Below are 20,972 nucleotides of genomic sequence, written 5' to 3'. Positions count from 1 at the left end.
ACCTCTCCGGAAGTGTTTACGTTGGTCTAGAAGGCTTGACGCTGTCTTCCGGTGTTAGCTTCTGTCAAAATGGCTCGTCTATTACAATTTCAAATTGCAGTTGTTTCGATTGTTGTGTTAGTCTTATGTTCGGAATTCGTATATTGTAATAATGGCAGAAGGGTAAGTGTTAAACTGTATTAATATTATCGTAATATTTGAGTGTGGTTAAGTGGAAGCTGCACCTGTTAGCTTTGTAATTAGCATTAGCTAGATTAGATCAGCTGAAGGCTAACGGTGGATTTTTATTTTCTGTCGTCAGGTTGGCGATGTCATGGACACTGAATTCAGTGGTTTCTCTGTGCCTCTTGAGCACTCTTTTGAAGTCGGTAAGAAGGCGTTATCATTTTGTTTTTACTGTTACGTCTTATGATAAGGTTGATGGTAATGCGGTTAAGCTAACCGAGCAGGCGTGTGCTACCTGCGATAACGCTGTGACCGAATGCAGGACACAACACACCAAACTTCATTCAAAAATCTGTTGGGTGATTATTTTGATGTATCGATACAGTTGTTCGCCTGGTTCAATAGACGTGAAGGTCTTCAGAACTGCAAACATGGCCTTTGAAACTCGGCATGTACATAAACTGCATTTAGTGAAAATGTATATGTTTTGAATCACTTGTATTGAATATGTGTCATCTGTCCCTCTCATACTTTACAGATAAGACTCAGAATGTTGCTGAGCATTCTGAAAGATGACATTAAATGTGTGCCTGAAATGCATTCATTCATTCATTCATTCATTCATTCATTCATTCATTCATTCATGCTATCTGTTCTGTTCTTACTGTCTGTTGTCCTTCTTGTCTCAGATGATGTAGCAAAGTTTCAAGTACGAGGAGCCCTGGTGTTGAAAGCTGGAAGGGAGCCCAGTGTCTCACTAACTCAGAACCAGCTATCAGAGGAAGACAGAGCCAAGCTGAAGGTGAAGTATGATGAGGTTGAAAGGACGTTGGCTGGCAAGTGCTTTAGCCTTTAATAAAATCACACAGAGATCATGTTATTTCTCCTTTCTTGTGACAACAAATGCATTTTGGACACAACGTGCATACTGACAACCAGAGATCAAAAGACATCATTACAGATTTGCAGTGGCCAGTGTTTGAATGATAGAGAGATAAAAGTCATACAAAGGGATTTGAATGTGATCCTGCATCTCAAACATGTTTGTTCTGATCTTGAATGTCTCCACAGGAAGTGGCCGCAGTCGACGGCTTGTACAGAATCAGAGTGCCTCGTGTTTTCCTGCAGGCGGACAGACAGACGGAGCGGCAGATGGAGGGTTACCTCACAGCATTTGTCCGAGCCGTATGTATTTCACTCATCTTCTCTCAGAAGTCACTTTCAGAAAACCACTTATTTAAAATTGCTCAGTAAGACTGTATTAGTGAAGTAGACAGTATTCAGATTTTAAAGAGTATCATCTGTGTTTAAGAATACCTGTTGTTCCAAAAAGACCTGCCTATAGTGGGACTAATTCATCAAATGGTAGTTCTTTTCAATGCCATGCTCTAGATTTAGTTTTGATTTAAATTGGTAAATGAAAAGCACTGTAGTGTATTTTGTTTCCAAAACAAACAAACGTAAACAAAATCTGAAATCCAACCAGGAGACTTTCTGAAATGAACCTAACAGCATTACGTCCATCGTATGATACAAATGAAGCTGACACTAGCCAGCTATTGTAGGTGTAACTCTAACATGAACCTTGAATCTATTCGGATCCTCAGTGTGCCATGGTTGAGTCCCATCTGAGCGACGTCATCACCCTCCACTCTGATGTGTCCGGGTATCTCATCGGCGTTTCAATAGTGACGTTTCCTGGAGCCTGTCGGGGCACTGAGGTTGAGGATGAGGTTGATCTGGAGGTTTTCAACACCACACTCAGCATCCTGGCTCCGGTCAATGCACCAGGGTCAGTCCTACATTATATATACGTTTATTAAATGTAAAAGAACCTTTTCAGTTTCTCATCATGGTTGTCTTCAACTCAGTCTCAACTCCTTGAGAAATCTTATGTGCTCATGGAAGCGCATCCATATCTGTGGCGGTCTGTGCATTAATAAAATCCTCTTGGGTGGCTTTTTCAGAAGCCTGGGATTCAGTTATATTTGTCTAGGCATAGCAGCTTTACATCATTTCCCCATAGGTAGAACAAGTCTCTGTGCATTCCTCTGCCTTCCAGACTGACGTTCTGTTTTGGGGGTTTGTTTGAATACTAATTGCTACTTTCTTCCAGACCTGAGACGGCTCTGTTCCTGGAGCGCATGGAACAGGAAACTGAGAAGAAAGGGAAGAATCCACAAGAGCAGAAATCTTTCTTTGCTAAATATGTAAGTACTCCCACTGAAAACTGCTGATAAGGCTAGCAGGCCGTGCCTAAAGATGTTCTTTCTGCCTTCGGTAATTGGGCTCTGATGGTCGTAATGGCCCATATAGCTAATGAATATATAAAAATGCCTTGTAGCTCATCATTTTTTTGCTCCCACAGACGCACCACAACCTTTTCCATGCATGCATGTGTGAGGATACACTATAGAGGATTCATCAGTGCTGTAGAGCAAGAGGCTTCTTTTTTTCTTCTATCTCATTAGCCGTTTTTTGTTGCAGAAAAGTATTAATGTGTCCTAAAAAGTAAAAACGGCTGCACATTTTCTCATGTTTGATTCTGGCCTTTTGTAGCTGGTCCAGTTTGTGTTCACAGTGGCGTTCTACAAATGAACCCGAAGGAGGAACCATGGAAGTCATACAGACTGATTGGCCAGTTTTTCAAATGGTGCTTTTGATTATCCTTCCTCACTAAAATCTCTCAATATGGGTCAAAATTAAGAATAATAAGAAGTACAATTCACTTTCATTTATGTAATTTAGAAATGATGATATGAGTTCTGTTGTATTTCTAGACTTAGAGTCCAGTAGTGACTGCATGTAGGATTGTTCAGACTTTTGTCATCCAAAGCAGAGCAAATGTCAGTATGTACTGAACAAAGACAAATGTCATCATTTACAAAATTTACATGTGTTGAAGAAGTATTCTGCTTCAGTCCATGTTTGTTGATGTTTAGCCTTTTAAAACAAAACGTTCACTCTGGTTAGAAAAATGCACAAAAGGGAGTCACTCACCTGGATTAACAGGGCAGTCATGCAGCAGTCTTACGGCACGGTACATTACATTTTTATAACCACATAAACAAAACGTCTGTTTTGACTCTCAACAATTTTGGAGTTGATGGCATAAAAATCAAACAGACATTTGGAGCTTTGTTCAAAAATCTCAAAAGAAGCTTTGAATGTAAAAAAAAAAAAAAAAACCCAGAACATTCAGTACAGCATCAGCATTTTGAAGATGACCTGGACCCCACTTTTAGGCAGTCTCAGCCCTTAAGAGAGTGCCAGAGTTTAATCTACCGCAACCAAACAGACATGAAAGCATCCCAAGTCTGCATCATGTTTTGAGACTGAGCCCTGTACTGCCATGCCTCCATGCGTGATGCTGCTACCTTGAAGTTAAAAACCCACGGTTAAAAAGCTGTAGTGAGATTTTGTCCGTCTTCTGACATTTCTGAGCTGTCGGTAGGAGTAAAAACCGCCTCTCCACTGGAGCTCCGTGTTTGGAAACATTCCCAAAGAGAACCCGGTCTCGCGTCCTGTCGCTTGGCTCGTCTGAGCTCTTTTAATGATCTCTGTCTCGTTTTGCTGTGTGCTGTGTGCATCTTGCTGTGTTCAGTGACCTGTGTTGACACTGTGCTGTGCTGCAACCAATGACAGTGTGTGTTGACTTGGTGCTGTGCTGTGTTCCAGTGGTATTTGATTCTGGGAGGTGCAATCTTCCTCATGGTCAGCAATTCAGCACAGCCCCCAGCAGGGGGAGGAAGAGAGCAGAGCTGATTCCCACTGAAGTACAGTGTTCTTACTTGTGGCTCGTTCTGTCCCCCTTCCTCCTCTGTCCAGTTACGTCTTTAACTTCTAAGCAGTGTGACTAACTGAACTTCACCCTCCTGTTCCCACTCATTTCCCTTTTTTTTTGGAGGTTTTTCCAGGATCAATGCCAAACACATTTTAGACTGATAAATTGAAACCCTCAATTTTCTGAAAAGTGCTTTGAATCAGTAAGGCTTCGTGCTAAACCATCAATAAATCTGAAATCCTAATAGTGACTGTGAAGAGGTATGTGTTTGGTGTTAGACCCTGACATTTCGTCTTCATTCTGCAGTCCCTCACCCTTTTTTGTTCCCCTCTTAACTTTTCTTCTTTTCTGTTCAGAAAATAACCTGAACCTAATCTGGGATGACCAATCTGGATCTGTTGAAAAGTTTTCTGTGATCACAGTCAAAATTGTGGTCTGGCAAACAAATCTCGTTGTACTTACAACATTTTATCTCGTCCCCTGCAGTGGATGTACATCGTGCCTCTTGTCCTCTTCCTGATGATGTCTGGCGCTCAGGACCAATCGGGTGGCGGAGCCGGTGGTGGAGCAGCCAATGGAGGCGGCCGGTGATCAACACGATAACAGCTTCTAATCTTTCTTTAGATTTACTGAACAATAACTCACACTTGAACAGTTTTTAATTGCTATTTAATGAGGATAAATGTCACACATACAGCTTAAACTTGTACAGTGTAAGAGGAGATATTGTGCCCCGCAGATGACTGCAATTTTTACTACTAATGTGAAAATAAAGTATTTATTACTTGACCTGCCTTTCCTGTATGTCACTCAAAGAAATACTCTTTGTTCTCAGCTACAGTTGTACAAAAATCTTAATAAGAAATCCATACAATAGGCAGTACAGTGGTTTATATGGTTAATTATGGCTCTTGTATGTGAAGAAAAATAAGATTTGCATGATGCCTATACATTGTAAAACATTGATTAATCATGGTTTAGGTGATAAAACGCCAATGAACCAAACTAAATAAAATTATTTAAAGTGTAGTTTAAGTGCTGTGCAATGAATAGTTACTTCTTCTGTACACCTGACACTCAAAGCTCATTCATGTGTACAAAAGTCTTTTCTCCAGTGAACAAAATTATTTTTTTGTAATTTGTAAATGAACTAAGTTTGAACGCAATATATTACATTGTGGTTCCACTCAGTTACAGTCAATTAATTAATTAATACCAACTCATTAAATTCAGGAAACATGTATACAATTGAATACTGTTAACAGATGAATGACGATATCACATATAAAAGAGGCGGCTCTGATACAAATGACTTTCATCCAGTCTAATACCAATAAATCCGCTCGTGGCCAAACGGGTCTGACTGATTTCCATGATGGGGGGAACCAGAACCACTTCTGTGTCAGTTGAGTGCGTGTGAGCTGGAACGCCTCCACTCAGCAGTTTAATCCTTTATGATACAGGGCTTTACCGAGAGCAGCTGCTGTTGTTCCCTAACAAGTGTCCACCATAGTGACAGTTTACAGTATTCACTGAACAAATGTATAAATGTTTGTTTAATATTCCTCTAAATGCTACACATGCACGCCTGTATAGACTGTTTTTTAGTTTCCTGGTCTTAAGTGCTCTTCTGAAAATTAGAGGAGTCGAGATATATGAGAGATATATTATAAATTGCATAAATTGTCAGGACAATATTGGGAAATGTATGTTATCAGATGCTTTATTGGTATCGATGAAATTGTACCTGATGAATAGAACCAATAATATGAAACCAAATTGCTTTTATCGACTAAACAAGCACAGCGTTTTAAGAACAACAATACAGTAAGTAGCTTTGTATTCCTGGAATTTAGTTTATGACCCACCTGTGAACACAAAGATGAGGCTTCTTTTTTTTAATATTTCACAGTGTCAGAGGAAGAAAAACTATTTAATTCTGCAGAACATGTTTACAAGGGTTCAACGAGGACGAAAGTTAAGTGAAAACACAACACGTTTTATCACAGTTATTGTATTTGATTTTGTAACTTGAAAATGACTCATCTTAACATCTCAAGTAAAAACATTTATTAAAGAATGATTCAGCTCAGCCTCAGTGGGAAATAGATTTCCACTTTTTTTCTTGAGGACAGAAGCCACCCAGGACTTCACCATCTGCTCGCAGCTTCCTGTCGGCGAAAATCTTTTTTTCTGTGCAAAAAAGCAGGGACGCAAAAACACAGATTAAATACATACAAGTAAAATGATTGTAAGACAATGGAAGTATTGTACATTAACCAAAACAACAAACAAAATAGCATTTAAGACATACCTTTAAGACGGCAACCGATATTTATACTGGTTAGTTAATATGAGCTTAGAATCGAAATCTTGCTAAAACAAGCAAAACATACAGCTCAACATGTAACATGCGGTCAGAACCAAATTAAAGGGCAGCCGTCAGTCTGCCCAGCAGCCAGACTGCAGCCATTTTTGGGGAGCTCACACTAACATCCAAGTCTTTGCGCCACCATTCTGCAACCTACCTGTTTATTTATAATCATGAGTCAGAGGGATCACAGATTCAAAACAACACGGCTTTAGAGACAGAATGTCCCAAAATCCTTGCATCAACAACGCCTGTCCTCTTCCGCGTGTCAGTCAGTCGGTCCGGCTGTTTTTAGTCTCCGTGTCCGGCTGTGAGGAATATCCTCTTATTTTGGGAGGCTCGCCGTTGAGCTTCAACACTTTCCTGCCCTCTGCCCCTGTCCAGTCACCAGCCAGGCCTTTCTCAGAATGACCCACAAGCACACCCACCCACTCTCTGACTGCCTTCCAGTTCGCCTCCTCTGGCTTTCTTTTGCGGTTCAACATGAGAAATATGGCAATAAAGACAGCTGAGGGGAACGGGAGAGTTCGAACGAAGCGAGCCACGGCGACAAAAGTCATCCGTTTGTAAAGAGATCCGCTTCTGTCAGGCGAGGGCAGAGGTCAGAGAGACGAGCTGCTGATCGGTCTGTGTGTTTTCATGTTATATCATGAGTTCAGCACGTGTTCCAAGATGCTTCCGGCTCCTTTTTCTGCTTCAAAATGACAATCTCAGCCATGTGTGTGGGCTTCTACTTTCAGCATAAACACGAATGAATCATGGCAGCCTTTCAGCATGGACCTTGATGTATGTTCCTGTACCAGGAAGCCTAGGGGATGCTGACACTGAGACACATGATTGTTGTGATCATATGTGTTTGCACTCACATAAAGGGCCATAAACAAACGTTACGTCGCTTTCAACAAGTGCATAAAGGAAAATGAGAGCAATTAAACATAAACAAACAAATTAACATAAACCTTAAAAATGACAGATTATTGCTTTAGAATGGCTGATGATAAGATTAAAACACTTTTTTAATGAGAAACTGCAGGTTGCAATTATAACAGCTTGGGAGGTAAAATAGAAAAGCCTAAACTAAATCACTTAAATTGACATTTTAATGGTTAACGTCGCTTTTGCGTGGCACAACCTCTGCCCCAGCTTGTCCTTGTGCTTCAAAAAACAAAAATAAATGTCCTTTTGAGTGTCTGCTCTCCTACAAGTAGAGAGTGAAAACCATATTATCTATCCAGGTTTATTGACTTTATTTTTTATTTATCTTTGCCTAAAAAAATGACTACATTACACATTGATTGGAGGTGTGTATCTGGCTGCCTGATGAAATCGATAGGATCCATAAAGGCGCCAGTGTTCCTGTCTCCACCTCATCTGAAATGTTGTTGAAATTTAGGGGCTGCATCTGATCATTTATGTTAATTTCCATAAATGCCAATTGGACAGTGTTTACACACACTTTTAGATTTGAACCTCTCCTTCTCTGGTTGGCTTTTTCATTCTCAACACAAAGATCTCTTTCCCTTTCTTTCACTATGAGCAAAATGAGTGCAACACGAAAGCCTGTTAGGTAAGACTAAGTCTTTAACCCCATAGCCAGAAAAAAACACCGATATTTTGAAAGTATACATTTCTTTATATTGACATTTCTTTTTGTTCAATTCTTTCTACGCTGCGTTTATGATCTGGTTTGTGTTGGGCAAAAAAAACAAACAAACTTTGGTAAAGGTTTGGGAAACATCATGTTTTGGCTTGAAATACCTGATTTGTTCGCCAAAAAAGACGGCTGGAAATTGTCACAAGGTCTGCTTAAACATATCCAGAGGTGTCATGTTTAGAAAGTTAATCATTTCCAGTTGCTTCTTACTTGCAAATGTTGAAACTGAGTCTGAAACTGCAGTCACTGGCTTGGCAGCCTTCTCGCCTGTAACTCCACCTCCATCCCCTCCACCTCCTGATGTGAAAGTCAAGTCAAAAACATGTAATGTGAACGTGACCTGACATTTTGTAGAAATGTCAAGATGGTTTGTAGGCCTGTGACATCTACAAACGTGTGTCATCAGTGGTTTGCAGAAAGGTTTGCTGCCAACATTTTATCCCGGTGTCCGCCTCTCTCGCTCTTGAGGCCGTTATCTGCCTGTTAAGGTCGCTAGATGTCCCGCACTCTTCACCGGGATCAGTACTTCTAAACTAACTCCGGACCTTCTACTTCACCAACTTAAAGGGATACTCCAGTGTAAGTCTAATCCATGGTCTAACACACCGTGACACTGAGTAAGACCCCCTCGAGAGATCAAGTTTGCAGACTGCAAGCTTACGTAGTTTTAGCAACCTCTGAAATGACCGCACGATAACAATACACTGCAGTATATGCCTCCAACAAGAAACTGCCATCAAAAAGCCACAAATAATGCTCAGAACAGCACCAAACTTCAGAAACAGTACAAACAGGGTCTCAGCACGTAGTTTGAGGCATCAAACCTCTGCTAGTTTATCCAGATTGCTATTGAAAAGAGAACACAGCTCACCACTCTCCTGCAACAGCTTCCTGTTGTGGGGAAGCCCTGCGAGTCGATTACCTAGTGCAGTAGAGTGCTCAAGGATGAAAATGTATGATTATTACTCCATGGAATTGGGATCAAAGTTCATATGTGTCTTACCTACCAGTTTATAACAGTTATTATCGAGAGCGGACAGGGAAAAAACGGAATGGAGCATTTCTAACCACACTCAGTAATTGACTCGCAGGGCTTCCCCACAACAGGAAGCTGCGGCAGGAGAGTGGTGAGTTGTGTTCACTTTACAATAGCAATCCGGCTAAGCTAGCAGATGTATGGTGCCTCGAGCTATGTGCTGCAACCCTGTTTGTACCGTCGCTGAAGTTTGGTGCTGTTCTGAGCATTATTTTTGGCCTTTTGATGGCGGTTTCTTGTTGGAGGCATATACTGCCTATATACTATACTTTTCTGATGTTGCTAACAATATGTAAGCTAGCGGTCTGCAAACTTGATCTCTCAAGGGGGGGTTCTTACTCGGTGTCATGTTGTGTTAGACCATAGATTGAACTTACACCGGAATATCCCTTTAACACATTTTAAGTCACTGTTGATGGTGCACACTTGATTTAAAGCTGAAGTAAAACATTTGTATAGAAGGATAGTTGATGATTAAGTCTAGTTCCCAGGTCGTCAAACACTGATGCTTTGGGTCGGCCAGCATCAGCGGTCTACCCAATCCCGGCGGCAGTTTAACTCATGGCTGAAGTAATTGTCTCCCTCATTGGCAGGTAAACTAATAACTTGTCAGAGCCCTCTTCCTTTTGTGTCATAAAGGAATGAAGAAAATGTCCAACCGAGTGACATACAAACCAATATGCAGAAGAGGCCGGTAGGGGCTGTAAATCATTTCAAGTGTTATGTGAATAATTTGAGCTGATTTACTGATCGTACGCTGCGGAAGTGTGCGAACCCATAACAGATAATTGAAGAGATATTCAAGCAGTTTCAGAGCATGGAGGGAGGATAATGGGTGAATCACGTAACATGGAGAAATGTCTCGGAAGAAAACATGATTGCAGAGAGCGTGACGTTTGGGGGAGGTGGCAGTGGGTGACAGGGGTGGGTAGAAGAGGGGAGATTGCACACATGAAACAGGCTGCCGCTCGCGTCGCAGCAGCTACTCATAAATCTCGTGGCTGTCTGTCGCTCTGAGGCCACCAATGTCAGCATGACACCATGTGCCGGGCAGGACGTCCCATCGCCCCCTCCCCACAACCCCTCTTATTACATCTCATGATTTAGGAGCAGTTACAAGGTTTATGTTGCACTAAAGCTGAGAGGGGCCTGTTGATTTTGGCCTGTCGTTTTCACGCAGTAAATCTGGACCTCTAAACATGCGCGCTTTATGAGAGATGCTCGGTCGCCATATAAAACTCGACAGCTCAGAATTTGCGTTATCTTTATCTTCTAAACAGTGTCAGGTTCTCGAAGTGACACTTGCTGCTCCTCACAGCCACGGCGGAGAGAGGAATGATCAATGGTGGAAAGTGTTAGGAGGTACTTGTACTTTAATCTACATGTAATATCTCAATTTTTTCTGCTCAATATGTCTACTTCCACTACAGTTCAGAGGGGAATACTGTAATACATTGTCAGGTCAAACCAGTGGCTCACAATATTTTTGGTTAGCAATCTTTTACAAGAACATAAGATAAGTCTACCTACTGAAGATAGAAAGGTGGCAGGGTCCGCCAAATATAAATAATACGTCGTCCTTTAAGTTCGGTTTATTTGTGTTGTTTATTTAGTCATGACTGAAACACGTCCAGTTGCGTACAAAATTTTATTCACTTTACATTTAGTCGTGTTGACTCCCGCAAGATACAGCAACAGATGACAAAATGAAGCGCACTGATACCTTGAATAAAATGATGATGAATCCATTTTGGATACTATAAATGCAAAACTCAACAAGACATTTAACAAACGTCTGGTCGTCTTTAAGTAATCGAGAACAACACTCTGGAATAGACGCAATCCACAATGTTCGTACTGAGGGCCAAACACACACGGAGGAAAACCCTAAGAGGGAGGTGAGAAGGAAGAAACAGCTGCCTTGTCAATCAGAGGAGAGCCAAGAAAACTTTGAGGTTAAAGTCTTGACAGTCCCTGAAAAGCATCCCGGCTGGCCGCCAAAGATTACAGCCTTACACTTATTGTGTCCCCCTCGCCCTATCGTGCTATACATTTCACCACAACGCTGTCATGTTAACATGTGATGAAGTAACACGAGAGGAGATGCGATGCCCAGGCTGGGTGGTAATGTACACTGGGAATATTCGTCCGCCGTATGATGTTGTGCGCAGTGCCCCTAAACACACCCAAAGGTCAGGGTACAATACTGTTTAAGCCGCCTCACTGACAGCGGTAAGCAGCAGGTGTTGAAATTTGTTTTCATGCCCCACACAGAGCAAATCTGGTATTGTAGGAGCCGGTGCTAAGCGGGTAGTTACACTTCATTAAAATTCTTCTTCTAATAGCAGCGAGACACTTTCTCGTGACGGGGAGTTATTTCCTATTAAGTTTTTATCAATTAAGACATGCCAGCAAGGGAGACCCCCGAGGTCCAACAGAGAACAGAGAGTGGAGTCCCGGACACGACTCAGGGTCTCACGGAGAACAACACTTAATTTCAGCCTTCCAGCATTATCTGAATCTTTATTGCTTTTCATTTAGTGGACATTTATTACCGTCTGTGGTCACTGATATTAAGGGAACGAGAAAGAAGAGTGTTTGCCTGCACTGATGCAATGTAACGTTAACATTTTGAAGCCACAGATAATATAATAAAATATAATAATTTTACTTTTACTTGTACTTTTGATGCATTTATTGCTCGAAAATACTGTTGTGCTTGAGTAGATTAAGTATCAGATACTTTATACAACACTAATGAATTGTGATGACATCTTCTTGCAGATAAGAACTGATTCTTCATCTGTCTCAATAATTATTTAAGTGGTAGATTTTAGCAAATTACATTTACTCTAGTTCATTGTTGACATATGTGTATTTCCATTTTACTTTATATTTCAGCGCCATTATATTAAGGGAAAAAGGAACTTATAACCACCATTAAAGCTGCTGTGAGTGATAACATTTTGATGCCGGGCCATTCAAGTCTTTAATATGAAGCAGTAAAACTTGAAATCAGTTCTAAATCTCACAGGTTCAAAGCCCGGTCGTGTAGCATTTCAGTCAGTTTATTTGATCCATTGGCAGATTTTCTGTTATCTAAATCAAAAAACACCTTGTATGTGTTATTTTAAGGTTGCACTGCAACCCACCGTACATCAGATTCAGTAGGCAAAAGGAAACTACTACGCTTACAAAATCAGAGATTATTGAATTAAGGTAAAAGTATAGTAACACAAAAACATTTGAATCATCAATAAATTAAATGACTAAAGTGTTTAAATACTTTCCAACGAGGTGAGATTCATGCTCTGCTCTTTTAATTTTTTCAACGCGGGTGATGAAAGACAAATTAATGACTTAAACGTACTAATGCGCTCTCAATTAAAGGGCGTTACTTGAGACGACGGAAAAGCGCACACAGACTAGTTACAAGCTGTTATTTTCAAGCTTTGACCACATCAGCACTTCAGTACACTTCGCTCCAAGTTCTCTGCCAGCGTGAACTTACAGCAGCTGCTGATTGATGGGATCTGGGATTGATGACAGCTCCCCAGTGAGGAGCTGGCTGCCATCTTAAACAGCGACGTCCCCCCCCACCCACACCCACCCCGACTCTTCTGTATGGAAACAGTCTTGTGTCGGGATTAGCTCAACTTGTGCTTTTAAAATCGTGGTCGTCATTCGGACGGAGGTCACCAAAACTAAGCACAATGTTGAGACAATAATTGAATTCAGGCACCAAAACCTCCAGAAGCGTTCTAGAAACTTGGCCCGCCACCTTTGACTCCCACACGTCTGAAAACTCCATTCATCACTTCATACATGTGTGTACCCCACGCTCATGCTCGGTCCATGTGTATGTAAACGAGCATGCATACTTGGGATGTACTCAGTATTCGCTTGTCTCCATCCATCCGATCCCTAGAAAAGGATCAAGAGTTTCGTGTGACAGGACCGACCCTTTCGGTTGACGTTGCATCCAACCAAACTTATGCACATTCTCTCTCCCCCCGCCCCCCACTCGTTTTTCGCCCCCTCCCCGCTCATTTGGAAGTCCATAAGAGTGACCATCCAGGGACGCACGGGCTCTATCATAAGACCACACCGCCTGATGCCAAGCAGCACCGTGAGCGCAAAACGGAATCATGCCCGTGCCCAAGAAAGCAGGTAAGAAAAAACATCCTCACCTGAGTGCAAGCATCGTCATTTACCACTGAGACTATGATACAGTTAGTGTTTGTAAGGTGTGGTGTTAAATGTGCACCATGAGGAGAATTTTTAGTCAGAAGAGACAGATATTCATTGGCTGATTATTTTATGCCTGAGCAAAACAAATCAAAAGGTCCTACTGGTGAGAAAAGTTGCTTTTTCAACACACTGATGGTGTAGGATTATTGGTCGGGTCACCGCCATCCCAGAGCATCCGTTTTTTGAGCCACAAAAATCAACTTTTCTCACAAGTCAGACCTTTAAATAACCTTAAAGGACAACATACTGTTTTACTCCGTTTATATCTGGGGGACCCTGCCCCTTCACATAAGGCACAGGTAAGCTACATTTCTTCGCAGACATATAAGTTAAAGTCTTTGTGATAACCTTTAAGCATAATTGAAGTGTTTTTTTAATCAGTGATTCAAATAAAAAAAAAAAAACATTTTAAAAAGTCTGAGTGAAAATTGCAGTATTTCCTGCTTTTGTGGCCTCTAACCTCACAGTCCAGTTTGCGGTTAGCCCAGTTTTCTAGCTGTTTTAAGCATTTTCATATAAAATCACAATCACCTCATTTAGGTTCTTCCTTACTTCTTTTCTTCCTTACTAACGCCGTCTGAGATCAATAATCATGCGATGACTAGAGGCTGTTCTGTGGCCGTTTTAATCACTGCTTGTCAGAGTGTTCCATGACAAATTTATTATGTGTTTCATATGTTGTTTATTTGACGTTGTTAAGTTACCTCATGCTCGTCATCCCTGGGAGTCAGCTCGGGCCAGACATCCCTCCCCACCTTGGCTTCTGCCAGTATTTCTTTGGCTCATTAATCATGTCGACAAAGAGCATAAAAGAGCCTCTGCCCAGGCACTTTACTCCCATCAATGTCATCCTCATCTGCAGTTTCAGAGCTCATATTTCTGTGAGTCTTGTTCCTCTGCCTGCGCGACATGATCAGCATGCTCTCATTGCCTCAGCCCGCTTTCTGCGGCTCTATCCTCGCCCTCTTGCTTCCCTTGGATTTTTCTGTTCCTACACAGTGTTTCCTATTCCATAACATCATCCATAACTCAGACAACCCCTCAGCCCCCCCCCTTTCCCGTCTCCTGGCCCAAATGTTACTAATCCGTCCTCTGGCGGCCTCCGTAATGAAGTGTGAATAGCTGCACAGTAATTCAAGTCCCATAATGTAAAAGCCGGTCGTTTTATAAATGGCTGCTTGATTCTGTGATTATGTAACATAAGGCACCCCGGACTAACTTCTTCTTAAGGACTCAGTATCATCAAAAGTCAACTTTGTCAGCTCGACTGACAGATAGCCTAATAAACTAATATGATTAGCTACTTTAAATACACTGAACATGATTTAATAATGTATTTAATGTGGCAATTATTGCCAGGAACCCCATTTTTCTTTTTGCACTCGCCCTTTAAAAGCCTTTCCTTCTTCCTTTTGCCAGAATCCTCTGTCCTCCTTCCTAACTTTCTCCTCACATGCTTGCTCATTATTCGCATTGGCCCCCAGCAGGGAGGCTTGACAGGTACCAGAGGGATGACTCTGGGCCCGAGCCACCTCTGCTCATCTCTCGCCATCCTCATCTCGCTATCTTCTGATCTTGCTGCCTCAGTGGGATGTTCTGAACCTGATCTGCACAGATAATGTAGCTCTGTCCCACTGAGAGGGGAATCTGGGGAGGGGAGTCGCCTCTCCAAAACAAACAGCCCTTGTAAAGCATCGGGAGGCCTGGCGTTGACCTTTAGGCAGGTTCTTGCGGAGCCGCTCACTCCTCGGGCGGACGAAACACGTGTTTTACATCTTATCATTGGCGTGAATACATCCCAGAATCACAGCTCATCAGTTTTTGCTTAAACTTCAAAAGTTTGATCCAGATATTCATCCCTCCATCCTTAAATATCTTAATGCCTCACACCTCACCCTCACATCCCGCTCTGTCTCCTCCATGTCTCTATTGCTGCGATGTCAAGCCATCAATCTTTCTGAGTATCTGTTTATCTCTGCGGGGCTTTCCTGTTGATCCCGCCGAGCGTGGACAGGCATCCGCACGGGTTTAACCTCCACAGAGCACCAGCAGAGCTGGCACATCTCCAATCACCCACCTCACTTACTGCCAGGCTGCATGATGATATCTCACTCCAAGGTTACATGAGGTTTTTCCCGCCCCATTCCCCTCAGACAGAAACCAGAATCATCTTGCAGATTCGAGGAGATGAATTTATTTACAGTGTTTCTCCGAACGCCTTTCCCTCTTCTAATCCATCCTTACTAATTCCTCTTAATGCCACAACTATTTCAGAAGGCTTTCCTTTCATGGTGCCCCCCCCCCTCACCTGCTGCCTTCCTTTATGGATGAGATCAGGGAAGGAGGGGAAGAAAGACAGATGAAGTGATCTGTCAGCAGCGTCTTTCTGCACCACCAATTTCCAATGACGACCGCCTGACCTTCACTCTTTCCCTCTTTGTCCTGCCAAATCTGTCCTCAAACGCTCTGTCCATCTGCTGTTCAGCATTGTGCACACGGATGAACAATGGGTGCGGTCTTTTGAAGTCATAAATGATGGTGGAGTCAGTCAGGACATGTGGACAATATCCAAACTCAAATCTGGTCTGTAATTTGACCCTTATCCTCAGTAGGGTCCACTTAATTAATTATTTCTGCATGCCATGTCAGTTATCAAATCTTCTGGTCTTAGTGGCTTCAGCCAGGTAATGGTTTAGCCATAATGGGCTCCTGCACACAGTAACGCTGCATATATTTAGATTTTTAATTAGTCTTTAAAGGACGAGCTGTGGATCTCCAATTTTAAAGCTGGCCCGAACCCCACAACCCCTCCCAACGCATTAGCCATGCTTAAGAGAACTGAAGGCCAGCACAATTCAGGGAAAGCAATGCCGGATGTTTGCAGTTGTTACACCAGACTCCCATTTATCCTCCTGGTTGTTATGTTGCTGACGTCCTCTGTAGCTGCCGGTCATCTCAGGCTCGGACATGTGCCGGGATCCACCATCCCACCTGAAAGAGCTGACTCTCCTCTTCAGGCACATGGGCACCGCGACTGCTGAGGTTACAGACAGACAGGAGCATCTTAAAAATAGAGTGGCAGGCGGTAGAGAGCATACCTCCGCCAAGGCCAAACAGTCCTCTTTCAATTCAATCAAATCTAATCAAATAGCAAACTCGATAGCCCAGTGATCATCCAATAACATTATGATGTAATTATTTCTTCGTTGTTATTAGTTTTATTTTGTTATGAAGCGAAATTCACACACACTCAGTTGAGACACTGAGTCCTTATATCATCTGCTTAAACAATGTGGCCGAGCATTGTTCAAACCAACATATCCTGTTATACATTTCACAGATTTTTCTTTCAGCGTTTTAGGTTTTTGTGAATGTAAGTTAAAAATCCTTATCCATGGTCTGGGCGAATACTCGATTCTGATCTAGCTAGTCTTGTTGTTAAACACACTGTCAAATTATATTTACTGTTTGTCAACCATACGCAATGTTATTGACTTTGAATCTTGCTAGCATAGCGTTAGCTTTTTGGCTCATCGCTGAACAGACTAGAATATCTCCCGTTGCCAAGTCAAACCTGAGGTCAGTCCTATTTACTGGAGGAGTGAACAATGTTTCCATTGCACAAGAACAGTACGGGAGAGTAATGATTGTTCCAGGTATTAGTCAAACCCTCAGGCGTTACCAGGGAAGCTAAGTTATGGCTTGTGAAAAACTTTATATTTTGATTGTAAGACGTATGAAAATATAAATTAAAGGTCTTAATTTCTTTTCTTTGGCAAGTGTCCATGGTATAAGCGGGATAATGCCCTACGAGGTGTCCATTATCAGAAATTAGTGAACTTCGCGGAGGACAGTTCTAAGGCCTCTGCGTCGTCCATTAATTCCAGATTATGGACACCTCGTAGGGCATTATCCCTTGCATAAAGTCCACACCAACAGAATCTCCTTTCTCCCACAGAAAACACTACACCCGAAATGCCTTGTCAGTAATCCCGCCTTTAATTCTGTGACTTTGTGACATCACACTACGTCACCATGTCACTGTCATTTGTATGATTTATCCCTCGTGGCCAGTTTGGCACATAAGAATAGATTTAGGTGCTCCGTTGTTGTTAGTGGCGTTGGGTCAAACGTGTGTGAGCTGACCAATCAGAGCAGACTGAATATTCGGGTGGGGGGTATCTTAAAGTGACAGCAGCTTTAACAGAGCTCTTAAAGCCAGAGGGCGAATACTGTGGATACAATGTGTTTTTTGAGCATTGAAGCATTTAGACTTATTCTAGTAGTAACCCAAAATAAAATTATGAACCTTAGAGGGAACGTAATGTCTTCTTTAAGTAACATTTTGAAGTACGTCTTTTACTTGCACTCTGCTACATCTTAGACTTTTTACTTTACAACTGTATTTAATAACTTCCATAAGTTACTTAAACACTGTGATCCAGGGTTTAAATATTTCACAAATTCAACTTGTGTGTTGGAACAACCTGGTGTAAACTATATGAGTAATATTCTCAGACTGAGTGGGAAAATGGTATACTATTCTTAACATTAACGGACAACATTACAGTGAAAGTCGGTGGTTAGTATACGCAAATATGTCTTAAATTAAGTATAATACAGTCACAACACAGCTGCAAGCTGTATGAAAATTACAGTCAGAAGCAGCCTAATGTGGAATCAGGAATATTGAGGTTGTTCTGTCTAATTCTGGCAAGAGCTAAGGATACACAAATCAAGCTAATGTGATGATGTCACAGTCTGATAGGCGAGTAAGAATGATGAGGAATTAGTTGTCCGTCCACATGAAATTTGAGAAAACGGTAACTTGAGTTGCACAGAGGGGTTCCGGATCATAACCGGACTGGCCAGGATTGGATCTCAGTTTTCTCTGAATGTCAGAAGACCCAGTGACTCCCAAACTGGAGGAGGAACAAACGGACGGAGATTATATGCCAACCCAGGACATGACAAACATGCCCTCGGCAGTGTGAAGTAACAGCATCATACAGAAGGTGTATTCTTAGAACGAGACTCCTGCTGTCACTGGCCATGATGTGTGTCCTCAACAAATACACGCTCAGTCCTCAGGATTCCTTGTGTCGAAACCTAAACCTCGGCCGGCGCGGGGAAACTTCATGAATCAGTGCTGAGCCGACATAGCAAACATACTCCTCTGTGATCTACTGTATGGTGAGAGATGGAGGTGATTTACTATAGTTAAATGGCAGCGTGACGGAGGAACTGATGAAGGGAGAGACTTCAGAGAAAGATGAGAAGTGAGCGGCACCATGAATAGTGTCGTGCATTTACATGTTTTGTTGTGAGAAGACGGTCATAAAACATATTCTACATGTAATATCGCTCTGTCTTATACACTTGTGACTTATATTTATGAATGACATTTCTCTTTTCCAGGAAGGAGAACCAGCAACTCTACAGAAGGTAAAGAGCAACATGTTGGAAAACCACCAAAGGATGATGAGAACTGTGTAAAAACTTGTATTATTCACTCATTGTTTCACAAGTTTTTCTCTCTAATTCTCTTATTATATCTCCTGTCTGTCACTTCAGTGACTCTGCCGCCGTATGAGCCAAATGTCCCTGAACCAACCACCAGGGCTGACTTCATGAAATGTAAGCTTTACATTAAAGAAACACCAAGAAATAGCCAATTAATAGCCAAACAATATTAGATGAAACCATTAATGGAAACTAGGGCACTAAATGTATGTGGTCTTTGGTGTGCCAAGATAAATATAATACATTAATTGAATTATTATAAAATAAAATACATTTAAACAACCAAGAAAGAATATATCTCCAATTAAACAGTTACACAGTTCATGTAACATTTTAAAATCTACATATTACAGCATTTCCTGCCAACAAGTGGAATGTAATGACATTTAAAATGTGTAGAAGAGTGTCGTCTTTAATCCTTTTTAATTTACTATTGTTCCTTCCAGCTGTTCTTTCTGCTGAATGATTCCCATATCTGTTTGTGTTTGTTTCCTCTCCACTCTCTCAGACTGGGTCCCCATCTCTCTGGATGATAAAACTGCACAGAAGCTGTTGTGGATCTCAGAAGGCGCGTCCAAGGTGGCCCGCACATCAGATGCAGTCTGCCCGTACCCCAACAGGCCTGACAGATATGAACACTCACCTCAGGTAAGACTTGCTGTAGGGATGGGGAAACAGTGTTGTTGTCCTTTTGTTTTAGGTCCCACTGTCAAATTATAACCAAACCAACGCTGGACAGGTTCAGCCACGTCTCATCTTTCCTGTCCCATCCAGTGGTCCAAGCCTAAAGTTCAGGTCCCTCTAAAGGGTCACAAGATTAATCTAATGGGTTGTAAGATGACTAACTGGAGAAAAGACATGCACTGTATATATTATATCTTTTTGTAAATTTGGACTGTAGCTCATGTTATTCCTGTTCAGGTGCTGTGTAAGGAGAATCTGCTGGGCCATCGAGGCTACTGGGAGGTGGACTTCGACGGCTGGGTGGTGATCGGGTTGGTCTGTGAGAAGGCGCCCCGCAAGTCCTCCGACGGGGCCTGCGGCCTCGGGGAGAACGACGGCTCCTGGGGCGCCGGCTGGTCTGGATCCTGCTACCAAGTGTGGCACAACGGCGAGAACGTGGACGTCCAGCTCCCCCTGACTTCCACCATGGGCGTCTACATCGACCAGCCCGCCGGCATCATCAAGTTCCTCTTGGTGGAGGGAGAGGGCGAGAGGGAGGTGCGGCTGATTCACAAGTTCAAAGCCAACATCCAGGAGAAGGTTTTCCCCGGGTTCTGGGTTGGCACAAATTCATTCTGCCTTATTCGGAAAAGGGATCAGTGACACGGCAGAGGGTTTCGCATGCAGGGGGGGAGAGGGTGAAGGAGTGTAAATTTAAGATGGTGTCAGGAGGGGAATGGCAAGGTTGTGATGATTTGGGGAACAAATGTTGGGAGGTGAAAGGCAGAACTGAAGCACGTGGTGACATCTTTGTAGATTATATTTACTTTCTCTAATGCATGAAGAAAGCTTATCATTTCATAATATGTCCAAAGATGCCCAGTTGTTTTACTATTATCGTGTATCTATTTATGTATTTTATTCAACTTAGATTTTAGGCAAAGTCTTGTTTGATTTTGTAACATGCAGGACTTGGAGGTAGTGGTGAGCTTGCTTAACTTAAGAGTCTGTATGATTTTTTTTAATGTGAGGAATGCGGTCAATAAATTTAACTGTAAATGCATTATTTCTGTGTGGTTCTACTGTCATCTTCATCACTTGTGCACTAGAGCGTTGCCGCCCTCTGGAGGCCATTCACAACATTGCATCCTCACACATATTCCACAGAGAGTCTCTTTTTTTATCTCTTGGTGTTGCTCCTTTATTTCAAACAAAAAAGTACTTTTAACGGAACATTTATTTGCTTCTGAAAAATGTCAGAGATGGACATTTGTTCCTTTCAAATTCAACCCATCATTCTTGCTCTTGCGCTCTTGCTCTCTCTCTCTCTCTCTCTCTCTCTCTCTCTCTCTCTCTCACACACACAGACAGTTTCTCATCCATTCACTCATCTCAACCAGATCTTCTGGAGCAAGAAAAAAAAAGAAAAAGAAGAAAACAACAAACCATCCCCTGTGACTCCGCATCAATTTTACAATCATTCTATCAGTCAGTCATTCATTGGCAAAATTAAAAGTACAAATAG

The 20,972-nt window shown here is 42.1% G+C and overlaps 2 protein-coding genes across 3 annotated transcripts; both read left to right on the top strand.

Moving 5' to 3' along the window:
• emc10 (ER membrane protein complex subunit 10) lies at window positions 1–4,738 on the top strand. Of its 2 annotated transcripts, XM_037090118.1 has the most exons (8): window positions 1–162; window positions 302–368; window positions 855–967; window positions 1,237–1,350; window positions 1,773–1,957; window positions 2,282–2,375; window positions 3,844–3,941; window positions 4,436–4,738. In XM_037090118.1, the coding sequence occupies exons 1-7, from the start codon at window positions 70–72 to the stop codon at window positions 3,928–3,930; spliced, it is 753 nt and encodes a 250-aa protein (XP_036946013.1). In that variant the 5' UTR covers window positions 1–69; the 3' UTR covers window positions 3,931–3,941; window positions 4,436–4,738. The 2 variants fall into 2 exon arrangements, with proteins under 2 accessions (XP_036946013.1, XP_036946012.1); XM_037090117.1 differs by lacking the exon at window positions 3,844–3,941.
• An 8,330-nt stretch (window positions 4,739–13,068) lies between these two features.
• On the top strand, window positions 13,069–20,871 carry zgc:195001 (uncharacterized protein LOC567531 homolog). The gene is made up of 5 exons (XM_037089233.1): window positions 13,069–13,180; window positions 18,680–18,706; window positions 18,836–18,898; window positions 19,293–19,432; window positions 19,706–20,871. The coding sequence occupies exons 1-5, from the start codon at window positions 13,159–13,161 to the stop codon at window positions 20,108–20,110; spliced, it is 657 nt and encodes a 218-aa protein (XP_036945128.1). The 5' UTR covers window positions 13,069–13,158; the 3' UTR covers window positions 20,111–20,871.
• The last annotated feature ends 101 nt before the right edge of the window (window positions 20,872–20,972 follow it).

This window comes from Acanthopagrus latus, chromosome 23 (assembly GCF_904848185.1).
Source record: "Acanthopagrus latus isolate v.2019 chromosome 23, fAcaLat1.1, whole genome shotgun sequence".
Lineage (NCBI taxonomy): Eukaryota > Metazoa > Chordata > Actinopteri > Spariformes > Sparidae > Acanthopagrus > Acanthopagrus latus.
This window is presented reverse-complemented; position numbering and strand designations above follow the sequence as displayed.